General features: G+C 37.6%; 1 protein-coding gene across 23 annotated transcripts in view; it reads right to left on the minus strand.

Annotated features, from left to right (window-relative positions):
• Positions 1–244: 244 nt before the first annotated feature.
• The window catches only part of MEF2C (myocyte enhancer factor 2C), a 131611-nt gene continuing 112830 nt past the window's right edge, over positions 245–19025 (minus strand). For 16 of the 23 annotated variants that reach the window (XM_035563234.2, XM_035563233.2, XM_035563227.2 and 13 more), the window contains 4 exons: positions 15330–15502; positions 12995–13124; positions 11973–12108; positions 245–5108 (listed from right to left, as the gene is read on the minus strand). In XM_035563234.2, the coding sequence (XP_035419127.1) occupies positions 4787–5108; positions 11973–12108; positions 12995–13124; positions 15330–15502 (761 nt within the window). In that variant the 3' untranslated portion in view covers positions 245–4786. The remainder of the gene's footprint in view (positions 5109–11972; positions 12109–12994; positions 13125–15329; positions 15503–19025) is intronic. The other 7 variants (XM_035563240.2, XM_035563244.2, XM_035563242.2 and 4 more) reach the window with 1 other exon arrangement.

The following is a 19025-nucleotide window of genomic DNA, read 5'->3' on the forward strand; positions in this document are numbered from 1 at the left end:
TGAGAGCAGTGGAGTTTCCCTGATTGTCTGGTGGGATGATGCCTGGTGGGATGATGTGTGGTGGGGCACTGAGATGCTCAGGGCAGCACAGAAAGGCACTTGATTTTCTAGCCAAGCACAAGTGACAGGTACAGAGACCTCAAGAAACTTCTGTTTCTTAAAAATGTTGATTGTCTCACATACAACAGTGCAAAACATTAAAAACGGAACATAAATTAATAAAAAATACACCACAGACACCATATCACTAAGAAAGCCAGTAACTTTACTGATTTGTCTGCAAAATACAAATTATACCTTATTTCCAGCAGGAGAGTCTTTTGAAATTTTTCCATTTTTGTTCACTACAGACAGCTGAATTAAGTCCCTTGAGATACACAGATGTGGTTTAACTTAGTTATAACATCTTGTCATCTAGTGGCGACAAAGTCCAGCTTATGCCGCTGTGAGCCTCTACTTTAATATTTGTTGCAAATGCTTGTATGCTCCCATTTACAAGCTATTTTGTTATCACCATTGTTTTATGGAAGCAGATCCCCATGAAAGAGAAGAAAAAAAAAAAAAAGAAAAAAAAAGGATACAACAAACCATCTGAAGCAATCCAAGTGTAATGCCTGCGGTAACCCAGGTCTGACATTAGTTACTTCACAAAAGACTCTGGTACTGCAAATTTTTATTTTATTTTATTTTATTTTATTTTATTTTATTTATTTTATTTTATTTTATTTTATTTTATTTTATTTTATTTTTAATGAGTTACTAAACGGACCTTTTTGATTCAAACTGAGGTACGGATCAGTCTGAGGTATGAGCAGGGAAGGTAAAAATGCAACACCTGATTATGAAAATAATCAAATGGATCCTTTTGATGCAGAAGGTCTGTGGCTCAAAGCTTGGATTGCTCCACATCTTTGGTTAAAATATATTAACAAAAGCCTTTTATTACATCTACAGTCTGAAGCATTCTAACAGACACCAATGTTCCATCAGTCCTTCAAGAGACCTGTAGTGGCAGGAAATTAATGCCATATAACTGACGACATCACAGCAGATGGCACAAACAGGAACAGATGAAGTATGCCATGCTTAGGCAACAGCCTTTATTGAGGTTTCAAGTGGCTTTTAAAAAATTACAAAGCATTTACCTTCAAGGCGAAGGAAAAAATGAAAACAAAACAGCTCTGTTAGGACTATAGATAAAAGAGGGTATATAGAATAACACATACAATACAAAAGGGTTGACATCCTTGAAAACAGTCTATGAGTTCTTTTATTCTTATGTTAGCTTTACCTGAAAAAGATCTGAGGACAACAGATATTTTTATATTATTCATTAAAAACTGCTAAATTCCTCTTCCAGGAAAAATATAAGCCATTTTGTTATAAAACACAACTTTTGAAAAACACTGAAATGATAAAAGCTTTACTGTGAATGGCTCAATGCATACAATATACAGATTGTGCAGGTTGGGTATACCATATAATTGTCACCAGCAATTAAACATTAAACAACAACACCTTTTAATAGAGGTTAACTTAGCTATAACGGTATTTGTAGATGTCTAGAATGCCACTTCAGGTGTTTGAACTTGCAATTAAGAATGTTGCCTAAAACATTATATAGCATGGGTTAAGGTAAAGTAAATGTTAATACTCTTTCAGGGCTCTGCCCCAAACTCCTTAAATACAAAGGAATCACACAATAAACCCAAATAAGCTTTGCAAATACAATAAATGGTAAGGTACAGATAAAGGAACAGAGAAAGGTAGACAGTTATAGTTTACAGAAAGTGACTTCACAATCAAAGTTGTGCTTCTTATCATTAGATCAGTTTGCAAATATGCATTATCCCCCACAATTTCGCCAGTACATGTTAGTTGCCCTCATTAGCAGGAAAAAGAGGGATGACTGGCGTTAATTTTCACGTGATTCTATTCTATTTGTGTTTATATAAAAATCACTGTCAGAATTAATATACAGTGCCCAGGCGATACGTTTCACGCTACTTTCCGCTTAGTTACTTGCAGTAATATATTACACTGCATCTTCCTTAAATATGTTATCTTTTCTTTTTCATGCGTTGCTGAGGCAAATCGCAAGGTAAACTATTTATATGGCTATTCTTCATATTTCAATAGACCAAATCCCCTTCCCCACTGACAAGTTTCTACTACAATACTGGTAAAGTTGTATTTCTTGTTGAAATGTCAAAGTACATTTGCGATATATTTGCATATTTTTGACACACCAAAGTTTAAAATTCTCATAAGAGAATATGAGTATAGATTCATCTGAAGGTGAAGAAAGTGGTTTTGAAAAACAGTTTTGTGTTTTAAAATTAATTATGGGCCCCATTTTCCCTCCCGATTTTTTTTTATTTATTTTTTATTTTATTTAACATGCGTATCTTTTTCTTTTACCCTGCATATCGCTACGCGAGATAAGGTGGATGCATTATTAGCACAGTATTCTGCTTAAATAGTTTCCAGATAATGCACTAGCCCCTGCACGGCTGAAAGTGCCTGTAAGGCAGGCTTCTGTAAGTCACGGTAAGTGAAAAGCGTATGTCCTAAAGCACGGTGCAGTCTGTTAGTCATCTGCTGCTACAGGGAGGTAGACTCTACCATTGAGCAGTGCGCAGCAACTGCATGTTTAGAAGGGAAACAGAGTGTGGGTTTCCCTTAAGACAATGCTCTGTGCTGATATTTAGCTGTTGCAGCATATCTGTGTCCTTCATCAGAGTCTCAAGGTACGTGAGCGAGAGCCGAACAGCTCTCGGAAAGAAGAGAATGATTACAGTCCTACTATGGCACTAACATGTTGCTCGAACACAGTTTCCCTCCAACAGAAAGGTTAAACTGAAACATGTGAACAACCGGTTTTCTTCTAATAAGCAAGAGGGAAAGAGAGGAACTAAAAAAAAAAACGATACTTCCCTTCTGGTCAAGCTGTTTTAGTCGAAGAAACGATATGAGGCAGGAGAAAAGGAGGGCGTCGTATGCCGAAGCAAATTGTTCTAGGGCGTAAATGCATGGGCAGCGCTGTTCAGCAACATCCCCGCTGTGAGACAACGTGACTGCAGAGGTCCGTGAAAACCACAGCGGCCTGGCCGCCAGCATCAGTCATGCACTGCAAACCAGTCCTGTAATTGGCGGTCTCTCTGAAAGCTTTAAATCTGAGAGACAGGGGAGTCACCTTTGCAACAGGTGGGACCGCCGAGCCAATTCCTCGCCCGCTGCTCTCCCTACTGCTCCTGGAAATGTTCACCTGCACTCAGGTAACTGGCAGCCGCTAGAGCTGTACGTCCGATTCTAACAGGCAGAATACCAGCCTCGCTTGTGAGGAAGGGCCAAGCGATGCCGCTTTGTCATTTACCCCACAGGAATCTACAAGATACGCAGGACGTGAAGTAGTAGAAGGGCCCTCAACTTGTTACAATGCACAAAACAGCATGAAAGAACTAATCAGTATATACAATGAATTGCAGTTCACTCAACTGATTGTAAAATGTTGTATTAAAATGACTTTAAGTTGTTACACCATGGGTAAATTCAAACTTTTTACAGATCAGTCTCTCAACAGCTGACTTCGATCTGTAAAATGTATGCCCAGTAAAATAAAACTGAAAGAAAATAGTTAAATGTGCAACTGCACAAATATAATTCCCCACTATTAAGATAACAAAAACTTTTGCTATTACCATAATTATTATATATATTAGAAAGCTATACACAAGCATGTTAATTTCACAGATTTTTTTTTAAAAGATTCTTAATATTTTATATAATTAGAAATACACATTTCAAAAACAAAACTTCTGCAAAGAGAAAACAGTTATCTTGGTTAGCAAAGCATGGAGTTCTTCATGGCTTAGGGTAGTGCTTTCTATACAAAAAGTCCTCTGTTTTCTTCAGGACTGTTTAAAAGATTAGCGAAGCTATCAAGGAAAAAAGAACACATTTTGGCTTAAGGAAACTACAAAAGCCACAAATGCTTTGCAAACTCTGTCTTACTTTTTAATATGAAAATAAGCAAAATGTAATGTACATATTTTTATATTTTTTTTATTTAATAAGTGATGCAGACCCAGAATTTGTTAAAATTAAATATGTTAGCCCTCAAACTCAACTTTATTTTTTTTTTCTTTTTCTTTTTTTTTTTTTTTACAAGTATGGTCCTCTGTAAATGCTTTGATCCTTCTTAAACTGAGTGCCATACTCCAAAGATATGCTTGAATGTTTCCGAGCATTTTCGGTGCGTTAGGTGACCCAGTCTTTTTCCAGCATGGATTCACGGCCACCCAACTGCTGGGTCTGTCAAAACATCTGTACATTTTCTATATGTTGCATAACAGCTGCTTTCTCTCTCAGTAAAGGCCTGCCATTGCTGGCAGACGTTTTCCTTTTGTCTATTTACATGTAAATAACGTTGAACCTGCAACATGACACTATCTATTGTAACATACATTTTGCAAGGGAGCACAACAGTGAGAAGAAGTTAGCCTTAAAATCTATTTTGTACAAGTGTTCTGTTGTACAGCTCAAGTGCTAAGCTTATCTCAGCATTTCTGTTTATCCTTATACTGTATCACTGAGGCAATTTAAAAGTACTTTTACAAAACAGAGTACCTGACTTTTTTTTTGTTTGTTTGTTTTTTTTCCACACACAGCACATATAATGCATATCGACCCCCCCCCCCCCCCCCCCCCAGTAAGGTATAGCACACACACACTGCAAGAAAAAAAAAAAAAAGAAGAAAAGAAAACCTAATAGGTAATAACGTTATCATGTCGCCCATCCTTCAGAGAGCCGCATGCGCTTGACAGAGGGACTTTCCCTTTCGTCCGGCGAAGGTCTGGTGAGTCCAATGGGGGAGTGGAATTCGTTCCGGTGGTCTTCACGGTCGCTCCCGTCGTAGGAACTGCTGCAGCTGCTCAAGCTGTCAACGGGAGATCTCCCCGCCTCATGGCGCGTGTGCTGTGGGTATCTCGAGGGTGTGGTGGTACGGTCTCTAGGAGGAGAAACAGGTTCTGACTTGATGTTGAGGCTTTGAGTAGAAGGCAGGGAGAGATTTGTACTCTGAGATAAATGAGTGCTAGTGCAAGCTCTGTAGGAGGAAAGGAAACCCAGTTACAGACGGAGGAGGCATGGAGCCCCCGGAAATGCACAAACACTCACACAAAACACCAGTGTAAAGGCTCACACAGTACCAGAGAGCATGGGGACGCTTTTCTGGGCACAATTTGGAAACGCAAAGAGGCCGAAACATTGCGACAAAAACAGTCAGCTTGAGTGGGGCATGCCTGAGGTTTGTGAGTAGGACTCTCTCTCTGTCTCCTCAAGAGTCACAACAAATTTGGGAAGCTGAGCCTTTGCACTGTTGGAACCACCTGCAGGTTTCGTTATCGTTAATGCTTGTGTGTGTGTAGGCACTGTGTGAGACAGGGGAGGCATGGACTCTTGCTGGGATCAATTCAATTACATTTGTCCCTGTTCATTTTGACGTGCAAGTTCAGATGTAAAACGGAAACCAAAATTTGGGCCCTGTACATTTTATCTCTTTCAGAACAGCATTGAACTTACTGGTCCTTGGGCTAACATTTATAAAATTACACAGGCTGGGTGGGATTTAGATATGGCTTTATAGTATAGCTCTATTAATTCTTAATTCAACACAGAACATTTGTGAATAAACTCCCAAAGAGAAGTTGAAGAGCTGTGGAAGATGCCAGAGGGTTGCTGTGCTTGCATGTCAGACAACCCAGCTCAGAGGATATTCAAAATTCAAGAGAAACTGATACCCTAGAAGTATTCAGAGGCTGTATACCTATTCTGAGTTCATTCTCTTTCAGTGCATCTTTGTGGGCAGGTAATGGCACAAGAAATTTGAAGTAGGCAGGGTTACCAGCGAGTACTTTAGTTCTATCTAAGAAAATGAGATCGCTTGCATCTGCAGAATGTTCTGTACAAAGTCGCCACCCACCGGTAAAATCTGACTTTGTTTATTATTTTTTATTTTTATTTTGTATTTTTATTAAAATTCAGCTATGAATGTGCGTTTCCCTCTATGTCTTATGTATTGATCCACTTCAGGGACCATCTGCTAGGTTGAAGTTACAGTCTAACCCAATTTCAAGGTTTCTAGTAGTGAGAAATACTGAAGACAGTGGGAGAACAGGGCACTCAGCCTCACTGAGACTCTAAACCCAAAGGTGCAAGCAGAAGAAATACTTGGATTCAGAAGTATTTTTTTTTAAACATGTAGAACAAAAAAAAAAAATAAGTTCAGATGTAGTCTTTTCTATTTATTGAGGTATTCCACTTTCTCTAATATCTCACTGTCTGCGAGTTGAGCTTTACTTAAGCAACAGTTACTGTAACTGATGAAAGCCAAAACGTCATTTTCTTTTGTTTTGACAGATTTACAGTGGAACTATATGGCGTCATTACTGAATGATATCAGATGCTGTTTTCAGGAATCATTTCAGTGTTTAATAATGGATGGATCTTGTTAGACAACAGAGAAAACAGGACGTTCTGCCTCCAACTGCTTTCATCTACCTTTCATTCCTATACAGACAAGTGTGTCAGCATTTGCAGTGTCACACAGTATGTGAGTAATAGCCCTCACAGGAGCAAACGTAGGCAGTTTTTGGCAAAGAGAACATTTTTTTTTCTTTTATAACTATGAAATTAACATATTTAAGAAAATGTAAATATCAAACTTGGTTATTACACTCTAGAGAAATATTCCACTCTTTTTTTTTTTACTATTTTTTTTCCTCAAAAAATGTTGAAAAGAATCCAACAAGAATCAAAAATACATTCCTGGGTTTTGTTTTGCTTTTCATTTCCAGTGACTTTATTTTTCAGTTCCTTCGGAGATGCCAGGATTGTGGGAAAACAGGCTGCTGGTTTAGCAAGTGTGATAAGATTACATATGATTTTGGATGTCAAGCTTATAGCTAAGCCTGCAAATGCCTTAATACAGGATGGTGGATCCTGAGGATTTGATCTAGGAGTGTTTGATGTGACCAGATGATGTGTCACTTTGCAAAGCTGGGGACAGTTAAAAACCCATGCTAGTTAAAAACAGCATTAGTCAGTCAATTTTGTTCACATGGACCCTACTCACATTCTATTCTGGGACAACCCGCAAAAAAACCTAGACAGACAAGCTGTATTACCTAACAAATTGATTTAGTACTGATACAGTGCAATGCTGCTTTCTTAACAGTGTTTCTGAAGTGAATGTGAGAATGCATCTCGATAGACCTTCTTTAGGTTCCTTGTGCTTCCTGAGACGCATTATGTAAATACCTGGCATGAAAGTTTTTGGCAGTATTAAAAATGCTACAGGTAGGTCTGCATTTTGAGGACTTTTTTTGTAAATTGAAAAAAAGGTTTACGAAGACATTTTGGCAGGTAAGGACTAATTTTTTCTAGGTTTTAAACAAAAGAACTATTTAAGCTATTGCTATGTATTATTTATTTATTTTTCTTTTAAGATTCTGTCTGAAAAAAAACCCTTTTTTTTTTCCCTGATAAATCTGTTTCCGAAATTTATTATCTTTTTGTTGTTGTTGTTGCTGTTGTTGACTGCAATCTACATATTTGGTTAAAATTTTCTGAAATGTTTTTACCAGAATCTCACGTAAACTGATATGGTCAATTGCAAGGGAAACCTACTATTACACATAGAAGTCAATGGTGAAAGAGTACCTACTAAGGTGCAGTCTTAAGCTGTGTTCTCAGCAGAGGATGGATCTCTATTTGGAATAGAAGCTGTATTATAAAAATATATATATATAATTCTTTTTGCTAGTAATTTTTTTTTGTGTGTGTATGCATGTGTGTGAATGCAGAAACAGCTTCATATAAATAAGTAATTTTGGTCCAGGCTTGTGCTATTTTCATCATGTGAAACCTACACTAAGTTCATTGAAAAACAAACAGGTTTCGAATATGGAAAATCCACAGTGAAAATAAAGCAAATGACTTTAAAGGATTGTGTATAACTACAAGCACTCTGTAAGTGCCATGCAATATGTTATTGTTGATGTAATCATCTGTTTCCTTATATTTATTGTAAGAAAACATGTAACTTTACTCTTCCTCATTGTCCCTGTAAAGTTTAAATTTTACACAGCAGTTCCTGCTCAGATCAGCGTGAGTGCAAATGTGACGTTGATTTAGCAGCAACATGGGAGAAGTGCTGGTTCCTATCCAGGTTCAACATTATACAGTGACTCTGCTCTGCTGTGTGAGAGGTGGGAAGAAGTGGGATCAGTTCTGTGTGGGTCTCTGCCTGTCTGAGTCTTCAGCTGGTATGGGAGTCCAGCATGCACAGACAGTAGTGCAGGTCTGACTAGCTGACCAGTGATGATGTGGGCATGCATCAAGTGGGCTTTTACAGAGGGAGAAAAAATTCTGTTAAAGGGAGAAAGCACTTCACGTTTCTTTCCTTTATGCCTAAACTTGTTTCTCTAAATCTGTGTACCTTTCTGCTTCATATATATACATATGAAATATATGAATTTATATATTCATTAGGAAATAGAAAATTCACAGTAAAATTTAGTTATGTCTGTAACTAGGAGAACACTGGATATTTTTGACCTGTTTGTAATGCAACCTTCCCTCCTCCCCTCTGTTTGTCTTTCAGGTAGAAGCAAAGGATTTGTGTTTGTTTGTTTGTTTTTATATTCTTTTGTTTTTCATATTTTTGATCAATGTAAAAGCAGAATAACAATTTCTGTGTCCAGATATTTTGATCAGCGCTCGCACTTTATGATTCACACTGTCAAAGGAAGTTTCTAAACACAGAATATTATGAAACTGAATCACTAGAGTATCTTATTTACAATGGTGGCATAAGAAAAATTCTCTGTCTGAAATATTTAAGGCTTTCATTCAAAACAAGCAAGTTGGCAGAAGTGATACACAAATTCACAAAACATGATGTCACTGCATCTAAATTTTTCAGTAAAAGGAGTTCAAAGGAAAATATTTAACCATATCTATCTCTGGCGATGAGCTAATCAAAATTAGCTCTGATAATAAGCTTGCTGGATAAGAAATACAGAACAAATCAACAGTATAAATTTATTTAAGTCTTTCATTCAGCTTGGCTGAAGTTTGGAGAAACTTCTCTTATGTAAACAATTATTTATATTGAAGATTCTCAAAATGAAATACTTTGACTGCATTTCTATGCCTGCACTTATATTTTAGGAAAGCCAAAATTTCAACTGTGGATGGTACTCGAGGAAGAAAACATCCTCTCTTAAACTGAGAAATACAGAATGAGAACGTTTTCTATCTAATGGACTGGTGCCTAAAGAATTTAGATTATTCATTTAAAAATTAGGAATGGAGTAACCTTCCCTCTGTAACATGAGAGACGTTGCAGCAATATTCTGACAAAACTCTTAAGTTTTGGGAGGAATACATTTTGATTTTTAATAGAATTGATGTGTATTTTTTTCAAGATATAGACCTAGTTAAAAAGCTGCAAAAGTACTATTTTGTTTTTGAATTAGAATGTTGAAAAGTCTGACTTGTTTTAATATCATAGTCACGTCAAAAGAGACGCTACTCCGCGATTCTGCCCTGTTCACCAGGCTCAATACAGGCACGGAAAGTGAACTATTCCCATCTCCTCAGACACTTTCCCTGAGGCTCACTGGCACTGGTATGGTTGCTAATTGCAGGGTCAACGTGGGAGGTTAGACCTCGGTTGTAGAGATCTTCTCCAGTTATCTGAAAGATGGTTGTGAGAGTGCTGCTGAAACTGCTGGGGACTTAAGTGGAGCCAGCCAATGTACCTGAGCATCCCCTATTCTATTGCTAACCACATACTTCTGCCATGCCTTGCAGAAGCAGAGCTGGTTTTCACCTTTATGCTCTGGTGTAAAACAAAACCTGCTGGAGAACTGGGTTGTCTCTTCCAGTAACGGTTCTTTTGCAGGTCTTTACAGCCAAATGTTACCGACAAACATCTCACTGTTTCCAAACCTTTCCAACGTGTGAAAGATTTCCTCAGGATATGGGCAGTCAAACCTTTCTACATGCATTTTCTCAAATGCTTGGGGGTTACTACACTTTTGTGTGTTTGTTCTTATTTTTCTGCTAATTCTAGCTTAGGCTGACATGGACTGAATATGATCTGTACAGTTTCAAGTTTTTTAAATAATCCAAAAGTTAAAGAATAGGTCCTTTTGCATGTACAACTCAGTGACTAAAATAAAATAAAGAAATGCATGTGATTTTCTGCACACATGGAAGGCTTCATCAGAACTGTCAGTGAAGCAGCTTTCATAGCTGAATTCATTTACAAATCACTGAAAGAATAATAATAAAAGTAGCGACTCAGAATGTATTCCACCAGCCACAGCCATTACACTTCGGCATTCTGTGATATGAATTAGAAACAGATGATGATGTGTGACATATCTGAAAAAGCATGTAGTTAGTTTAGGATTTAATTTATACTTTTTTTGGTTAACCAAATATCCTTATTACATTCTTTGGTACACCACTGAAAACAATCAGCTTATTGTAAGGTTATACATTGATACCTAATGTGAGCTTTCAATTTATTTGAGATGTTATGTCTTTAGTTGTACAGTTAACCTAAATGTTGCCCCAGAAACACTGCCACCTCAAAAAGAAAATAAAAGAAGCATAGCAGAAAGGTATTAAGACTACTTTTTCTAACACACCAACTATTTCAGTTTTATGTTTTTATGTAGCAAGTATCCACATATGCTTATATATGTGGTATTCCAAAAAGTCTATGCTTCTAAGGCACTTGTATAGCTGTTCTTTAAAAATTCAACCCATTTGTACATGGTAAAGAAATTACAGTAAGTTATAAAATGTGGTCAGATAAATTAGAAGGGGAATTTTGAAATTTAAGCCACATTTATATTATTAAATACTTTCAGATTATGGCAACTGTCTTGCAAAAATTACCACACTTGTGCAATGCCTCTTTCTGGAAAGAAGAACTTTGCTTTTCAAACGCTTGAGAATTAAATTTGTCCTCATAAATATACTTCAATTGCTTCAGTTTGTATTTTTACAATGAAAACTTGATAAATCCAAACATGTCTGTCCATACCTTAGGATAAGCATGTAGGCATACTGGTGAATGCCTACAACCTTACTCAACAGAAACTGCAGATATGAGGATTTTTGAAAATCTTACTATGCACATTCACTTGAGTAAGCAAATGGGTTTATTTTTCAATAATGCATTAGGTGAATTCCCTGTGTGAAGTTTTAGACTTTTAAAAATACTGACAGTTTAGCAGTGTGCTTCACCAATCTTGGAAGAAATGTCTTGAAATTAGCCACTAGAGGGCACGAACACCTATCCTCAACGTAGGCAAATCACCGTGAGTTCTATGGGTTTACGGATTCTTAGCCCTAGTTATGTTATCTGCTTGCAGAAAACATTTCCAAAGAAATGAAATTTGAATGTCAGAACTGAGTAGAAGGGAGTATGTGAGGGAGCCTTATATAAGGCTGAGGCTTAATCTCAGGTCAAATCATTTTGTAACCCTTACTTGATTAAAAATATTTGGAAAATTTTCAAGTTTATTGTAAATATTTGTGCTATAGTAACTGGAAATAAAAAGCATAATAGCAAAATACAACAGCACGATGTAAGTGTTTAGTTTTGTCTTTAGTTGTGAGGTAAAATGCCATTTAATAAAATAAAGAGTAAAACATAACCAGAATTCTTCAGTACACTACTGAGAAAATGTCATATACACAGAATATTCCATTTTAGCCACCTGGCAACCTTTTCATGAAATGTGTTGTACCAGTCTGGGGAAATGGAGCTCTTACAGATAGTAAGTATGTGCTGATCTGTTGTCTTGATTTATTGCATATTTGGGATTCCTGGGGATACTGAAGACATTGTAGAACAATATAGTAGTTTAAAGAAAACACTGCTTACCCCAACTGACTGAGGGCAGATGGCGGCATGTTATGTAGGTGTTGCTGTTGCCAGCCAGTCACAGAACCAAGATGAAGAGCACTGGCTGTATTAAATCCAGAGAGAGATGATATATCTGCACTACTCAGAGAATATTCTAGATTTGAAAATAGAACAGAAAATGATTAAAAGAGAGTTAAGGAGGAAGCAATTAAACAATAACTTGCATCATAATTTTCACATGACACTTTATAAGCCTTTTTTATCTTAATTACACCAATCACATCCAGTTGCAGCAGAAAAAGTAGACTCTCCTCTTCCCTCAACTCATTCATTTGGGAGCAAATAATGCACTAATAATTATTCCATAATTTACTGGCTCTTCTTCTGGGTCTGAAAGATCCAAAGAATTCTTAGCCTTTATAACCAACATGACTATACATGCATTCTCACGAAGTCAAAAAGTTGAAAAATATTGTAACACTTTGGTTACAGTCTTTGTTGCAGAACCTGGTGGGTAGCCCATGTCTGAACAGTGCACATCTTCTCTAGAAGGACAGGATCTGCAGACCAACATGATCTATATGGTAGCAGTGTGCAATGGGAAGTTGAGGCTCTTTTGAGGCTTCATTTCTAGTCTCCCAGGTAATTACGTGACAGCCCACAAAGATGCTGATCTCTGTTTTGAAACCAGTGAAACTGCTCACTAGCACTACCCTTGTGACTTTAGGAAGGTGCACTCAACTACAGGAAATTAGCTGTTGTATGAAGAGGATTGAAAAGTTTCTTTTGAGTATTTTTTGAGAAGTTTCTTTTGTGTATTTTTTTAGCAGTTTTCCATTCGAACAACACAGTTCGCTTTTAAATAGACATCTCTCGAGTCAGTGACAGATAGAGAGTAAGCAAATGAGGTGTAAAAGCACATCAGCTACGAATCCTTCAGTTTCTCCCGAGGAACAGAAGCTAATTCATTACCAGTGCGGCCGACACTTGTCAGCATCTCGCTCCCTCCCCCAGCCCTCGCACAGCGCTCCGATACTCACCAGTACCATATGTTGTTGAGATGGCTGATGGGTATCCTCCCATCCCTTGCCCTGGTAGAGTAGGAGTTGCTACGGAAACCACTGGAGTAGCCAATGACTGAGCAGACTGGGAGTTATTTATCCTCTGATTCTTTTAAAGTAAGTAAAATAAACATATTATTGACCGGGTTTAAGCCATCCGAGCGCATTACCTTTCTGGGTGTGCTTTGTGCATAAGAAACACAAGCCAGTACAAATTTCTGGGAATTAATCGTTTAACATGTGGCTTTTATGAACTCTGCCAACCCTATCATTTACAAGCCTCTGAGAGACCAGCAGTCACCATAGTAACCCCTTACATCAGTATCTCCTAGGTAACTGCCCTAGAAACGGGGAAGATTGATTTTGTTGTGGGTAGAGGAACAGATCGTGTGAGAAACTGATGAAATATGTAGGCTCCATCCCCATTGTCTTCCCTTTTGTTCAGATGCAAAGGAGAGACTGGAGGCAGAGGGAGGAACCCCAAACCCGGCCCTCCTGGCTGCTGTGCTCCCCTGGGGCTGGTGAGTGGTGACCCCTCACCAGCAGATGGTGCTCTGAACACTTCGGTTTTTGCAGAAATAGAGCAAACTGCCAGAGCGCTGGGCAGCACAGCAGCTAACATGTTCCTCTGTAACTCTGGGGCATTGCACGTTTTGCTGCAGAACCTGCACCAGAGAGCTCTAACCCTGGAAGCCTCAGGATAAAATGTCCAGCTAGCCAACAAAAAGATGTAATAAGGCTGTGCCATCCTCAGCGGCACCAGGTTACACGTTAGCAAAACATCAGCACCAGGAAAGCTTTATTTTGGCACGAGTAATTTGAGTATGTGCAACAACTGCACCTTGTCTTCCACATTGCTAGATTTCAAAAATTATGATGACCTTTTTTTGTTCACGATATAGCTATAGTAAACTTTTCTGTTTGGCTTCAACGATTTCATCTACACAACATACAAAATAACATTTTTTAAATTTTATTTTATGCTTTCATTATTAGGATGAACATCACTACCACTTACCAGGAGCAGATCAACATCCTCAGACTGAGTGCATAGGAAAGGAGCATTAAAAATCAGTGAATGTAGATATTTACCAGGGTGCAGATTTTATAGCCTAGTGAATAGCTTCATCTGAGAGGGGCAGCAAATTAAATATTTTCTGAGCATAGTTTGGAAAAATAACACAGATTTCTTCTTTGTCCTTCTACCAAGATGTTTCTCTCAACTGTGAGGACAATCTATCGAGCTTGCAGAACAAGTCTTTCTCTAAGAGTTCATTAATTCTTCCACAGCCCCAGCAGCTGCGGACTGTGTAGCTATACCTAGTTTCGGGAGACCTGACCATTCACAGATTCCCTTGGAAAGTATCATTTTTAAGGACCTTGGAATAAATCATTCGATGCAGACAGCTTGTCACTGCCTTGGTCGACTTTGAGCTTTGCCTTGTAGGAGACTATTTGTTACTTATCCTCTCAGAAGCCAGCAACACATTTATGGGGAGTTTAGTTTGAAGTTCAAAGTTAATTTATAATGCATCAGGCTAAAGCAGCCAGCTTGGAATTTGTTTTAATAGTGTCTGTTACATAACAGAAAAATGTGTTTATAGCATCACTTAAATTTACCATCAAGACCCTTTTTTTAATCAAGCTCACTTCTAGTGTTAAAACACTCATGAAAGATTTACTTGCAACCACTAACCCACTTCTGGAAGGGAACTGCAAGATACTCACGTAACACCTTCATGATTCAACCTTCTATCATAATAGTCTGCTTACATCTTAATCCTGGCAGGAGGTAGAGCAGTTTGATGCTCTGCTTTTTCCTGCTTTATCTATTTACTACCTCTCATCATTCTAAAATGTGGCTGTTGTTGCTCAGAGTGATAGAGTTCAAATTCATTTATTTTTAGTTAATCTGTCATCTGCTGAGAGTCTGCATGGCTAAATATTTAAGAAAAATATAGTAGGTTAGGAGTACTTAGGGTTAAATTCAGGATTATAATAAATCCAGGGAAGGCTCCCCAGGGTACTAGGACAGAGAGCGAAGAAGTTCAGATTGTGCAGGACACAGTTCCTACTTTGCAAGTCCATAGAAAAAAAGGAGGAAGTAAAAATGGCTTCATAAATGCAGTCAAAAGGATCTGCCTACATCCTCAGCTCAACATCAAGCCTTAAGGCTAGCTAGATAGAAAGACAAAACAATCAAGAATGTGGAATGTTATTCTACTGATTTTGGTTGACTTAGCAGGCCTTGAAATTCTTAAATACCTTATCTGAAGGAGATTAAAAAAAAAAAAAAGCTTTGAAAATGCATTACCACTGATGGCATTGTATTCTTGCTGCCAGGTGGAATAAGCACTCGGAGATCTGGTTTACGGTTGTTCATTCCCAAATTCATTGGAGGCGGAGATTTTGTTTGCATATTCTTGTTCAAGTTGCCAGGTGAGACCAGCAGACCTGGTGAGTTGCGGGGGTTGCCATACCCATTTCCTGTTAAGAAAGAAAAAAAAAAGAGGAAAAAAATTTAGAGGATTGTAAGCTCAAAGGTGTTTCTTAAGATCGAACATTAAAACTTTCAAATACCAAAAGTCGATGTAAATGCTAGCGTTGTGTAATGTGTTTTTATAAAAAAGACGTTATAAAGTACAACACATGCCATGTTTGGAACAACTGCTCTTAAAACACTTTCTGTCACGGCAGCTGACATCTTGGTGATGTGCCAAGGTCAATGCGATTACATGACTCTGTTTACCATTGTATAGTACATAGCACCATATACCACGCACTCAGAAGAGACAAGATCGTATTTGTTCCTTACAAGAGAGTCAGGAAAAGTTGGCTTAAAAAAAATTTCAAAGCTATGTTGTGTTTTCTCGACAACTACGGAAGGTTCTGCCATGCCTGACTCAGCCCTTTCCAGTTTATGATTTTGTTTTGTTTTTAAACAAAGGATGAGTATAGCGAGGCTATAATTTCCAGAAAAGGCAGGGGGAGGACTAGGAAGATTCTTAAATGTTTTTTGCACTCTCTCACCACAGTTTTTGGACCTGATTCTGTCAACACTAAAGTCAATGAGAGCAAGAGCATAGCCTTATTTGGAGAATGCCTCTGTATCTTTCATCTTCATCTCTTTGCTGCTCCCTGCAAACCCCAAGAGCTCTGACAGACAAATGCTTCATTGTTTTTTTTTGTTTGTTTGTTTTGTTTCTTTTCTTTTTGTTCTTTTTCAGAAAAGGGTTTCTTTCTCTCACTAAGTAGTACTGGCAAGTGTGTATCTGTACCGCTACTGACCTACCACCGCACTAAAAATGCGACCTTCCTTTTCCATCCATGAAGTCTCATCTCCCACCCACAAGTCTGGGGAAAGAGACGACTTTGTAGTGTAGTACTAAAATTCTGTCTCTACATGGTCAAGAGGAACACAGAAACTGCCCAGTTATAATACTATCCTCATACGAGAACTAATACAGCAAGGGGAAACTTTCAGAGACGAATACCAATAGAACAAATGTTAGGGAACGCTGCCTGTTTGGGCTCACCTTTAATTCACAGCTAGCAAGCTGTGACACACCACCTAGGAACAGTGTGGGAAGAAGAGTTAGGGGGAGTGGAGTTAGGTGCCTTGCACCAACACAATTTCTTTTGCAGTACCAAAGTCAGGGAAGCACTCAGTACCTCACTCTTTTCACATGTGAAATGGGGTTTACAGCCCTTGTGGACGTAAATGGATTACGGAACTAAATTTGATAAATCTGTGATGTGGTCATAAACGTGACAGTAAATGCAAGTGAATCTGTTTTCTAGTTATGTTAATGAAGTGTATCCAAGTGCGACTAGCATTAAATAATATTTTGAATCTGTGAGCACATCAGCTAATTGTATTTACCAGATCAGAAAACCCATGGAAGAAAAATCTTGCAAAGGCTATTAACCACAAAACCACTTCAGGCTCTGGAAGACCCTGAACTGTAACCATTAGGTTTGGGACAACAGGAGAAGTATCACAAAGTGCTTGACCTCCTTATTCGTTAGGTACCTTTAGCCACTGGTCTTGACAGGCTCGTTTATTCTCTTGATTTTTCTTAAAACAACCTCCTAAGCCTTGGCAAAATGGAATTATGGTCAAAACTTAGAAGAACACAGATCACTTCAGAGATTTTAAAATAAAAATATTCTTTACAGTTAATCTTGTTATTTCCTTGATAATACCTTACAGATAGTGAGATTAAATGAATTTACTTAAAAAGTGTATTTTACTCTTATCAACTTAAACCAGCAGAACGCTGGCAAGAGTCTTCCATTTTGTGTCAGTAGGCTTTTTTTTTTTTTTAATAAACAATTGTTCTCAGCATCGATTTGATACATACTATGCTTTAATTAATGCTATGCATTGTTAGAGATAGTGAAATTAGAAGGGGCATTTGGAATATACAGTAGTATTTTTTTTTCTAGAAACTACGGCACCTTTTAGAACGTGATCGAACACAAATCAAATATTGCAAAACAGTTACGTGAGGAAGTGATCGACAGAAGAAACTGAAGCAAATGCAGGGTTGCTCTGGTGCTGGTTTCATACAGGAGATATTTTAACAACAGGAAGTAAAGCTACCTTGTGAAATCTGTTGTATGACAAGCATTGGTTCAGAGAGTGAAAATGAATATGTATCTTTTATTCTGCAATATACAACCTGAGATATTTAATGATAAACAGCACATTGTGTGACTTATATACTCTTTTCTATGGTTGTGTCTTCTGGGGAAAATAAATCCTTACAAGAAAAAACTCCTACTTTCCACAGAAGACTGACTTTATATAATTTTCTATTAAAATTAAGAGAAAGAATGCAACCTTATCAAACTTCAGTCTTCAGAAACTTTAGCCAAGCCTTTATATTATTTACCTACTAATGTGAAATATTTTGAACAGTGATAACATTTCTTACATTTATATTTTTAGAACATCAAATTATTTTTAAGCACTGCTGCAATCTTCTCTTTACCAGTAGATTTCTGCTGTTCAAGGCATATTATGCCAGCTAGCATTTTGGAGCCATATAATAACCATCCCTCTTTCCAGCCACCAAATTGTTATTCTTTTGGTATCATGTGGATTCAGGAATTCAGGACTGGGGACCTTAAACCAATGATACAGAAACCCATCATTTGAAAATCAGTGATGAATGCATGCATGCGGTTTACTGCTAAGAAGAGTCTGCATTTAAACCAGCTCTTTAAACCGTATCCTCTTTACTCAGAAAGCTGTGGCCTGCTCTGAGGCAGCTGTCCCACCTTCAGATAAATCCGCCGAAGAGAATGGTCTCATTTACATGCAGAGGCAAAAAAATGTATAAGACTTCTAATATACAAATTAAACCTTCCTTCATCCTATACTTTAAAATTACGCTCTGCCTGGACAATTATCAATTTAGATGTGACTGTATGCAGAACATCACATTCCACTATCCACTTGAAAGCTCAAAAATTATATGTCATGTATGAATGGATTTCCTGATTATAGATTATATGAAAATGAAAAACAGATGGATATTTGAGCAAGTTGGCTTTACATTTTTATTTGGTTAAAAGCCATATTTTTGCTGGAATAGAACATTTTTAAACATTACAGATATCACTTGTAATGCATAATGAAAATAAAAACAGTAGATGTACAAGTTTTAAAGGGCATATGTCACAATTTGTAAATTTATAGTTTTTTCAATTCAAGAAGTTTTCAGAGAAAATTATTTTTCCACTTTATGTTTGTTATACCGATTTAAAAGAGTAAAAATATTTTACACAGAAAAGAGCTTGTTTCTAGACAGAACTAGTGGAGCAGCACGTATCATGAAATGCCGTGCCAGACTTTGTACTGGGACTAATGGCAGAATATAAAGACAAATGTCTTCTGAGCATAGAATGCTCTTCTTGGGTATGTTCCCACATTCTACAATTAGGCACAAGTGCCATTGACTTCAGTGGGAATTTTGTCCATGTAGACACTGCATAATTAATC

Source organism: Cygnus atratus, chromosome Z, assembly GCF_013377495.2.
Source record: "Cygnus atratus isolate AKBS03 ecotype Queensland, Australia chromosome Z, CAtr_DNAZoo_HiC_assembly, whole genome shotgun sequence".
NCBI classification, from domain to species: domain Eukaryota; kingdom Metazoa; phylum Chordata; class Aves; order Anseriformes; family Anatidae; genus Cygnus; species Cygnus atratus.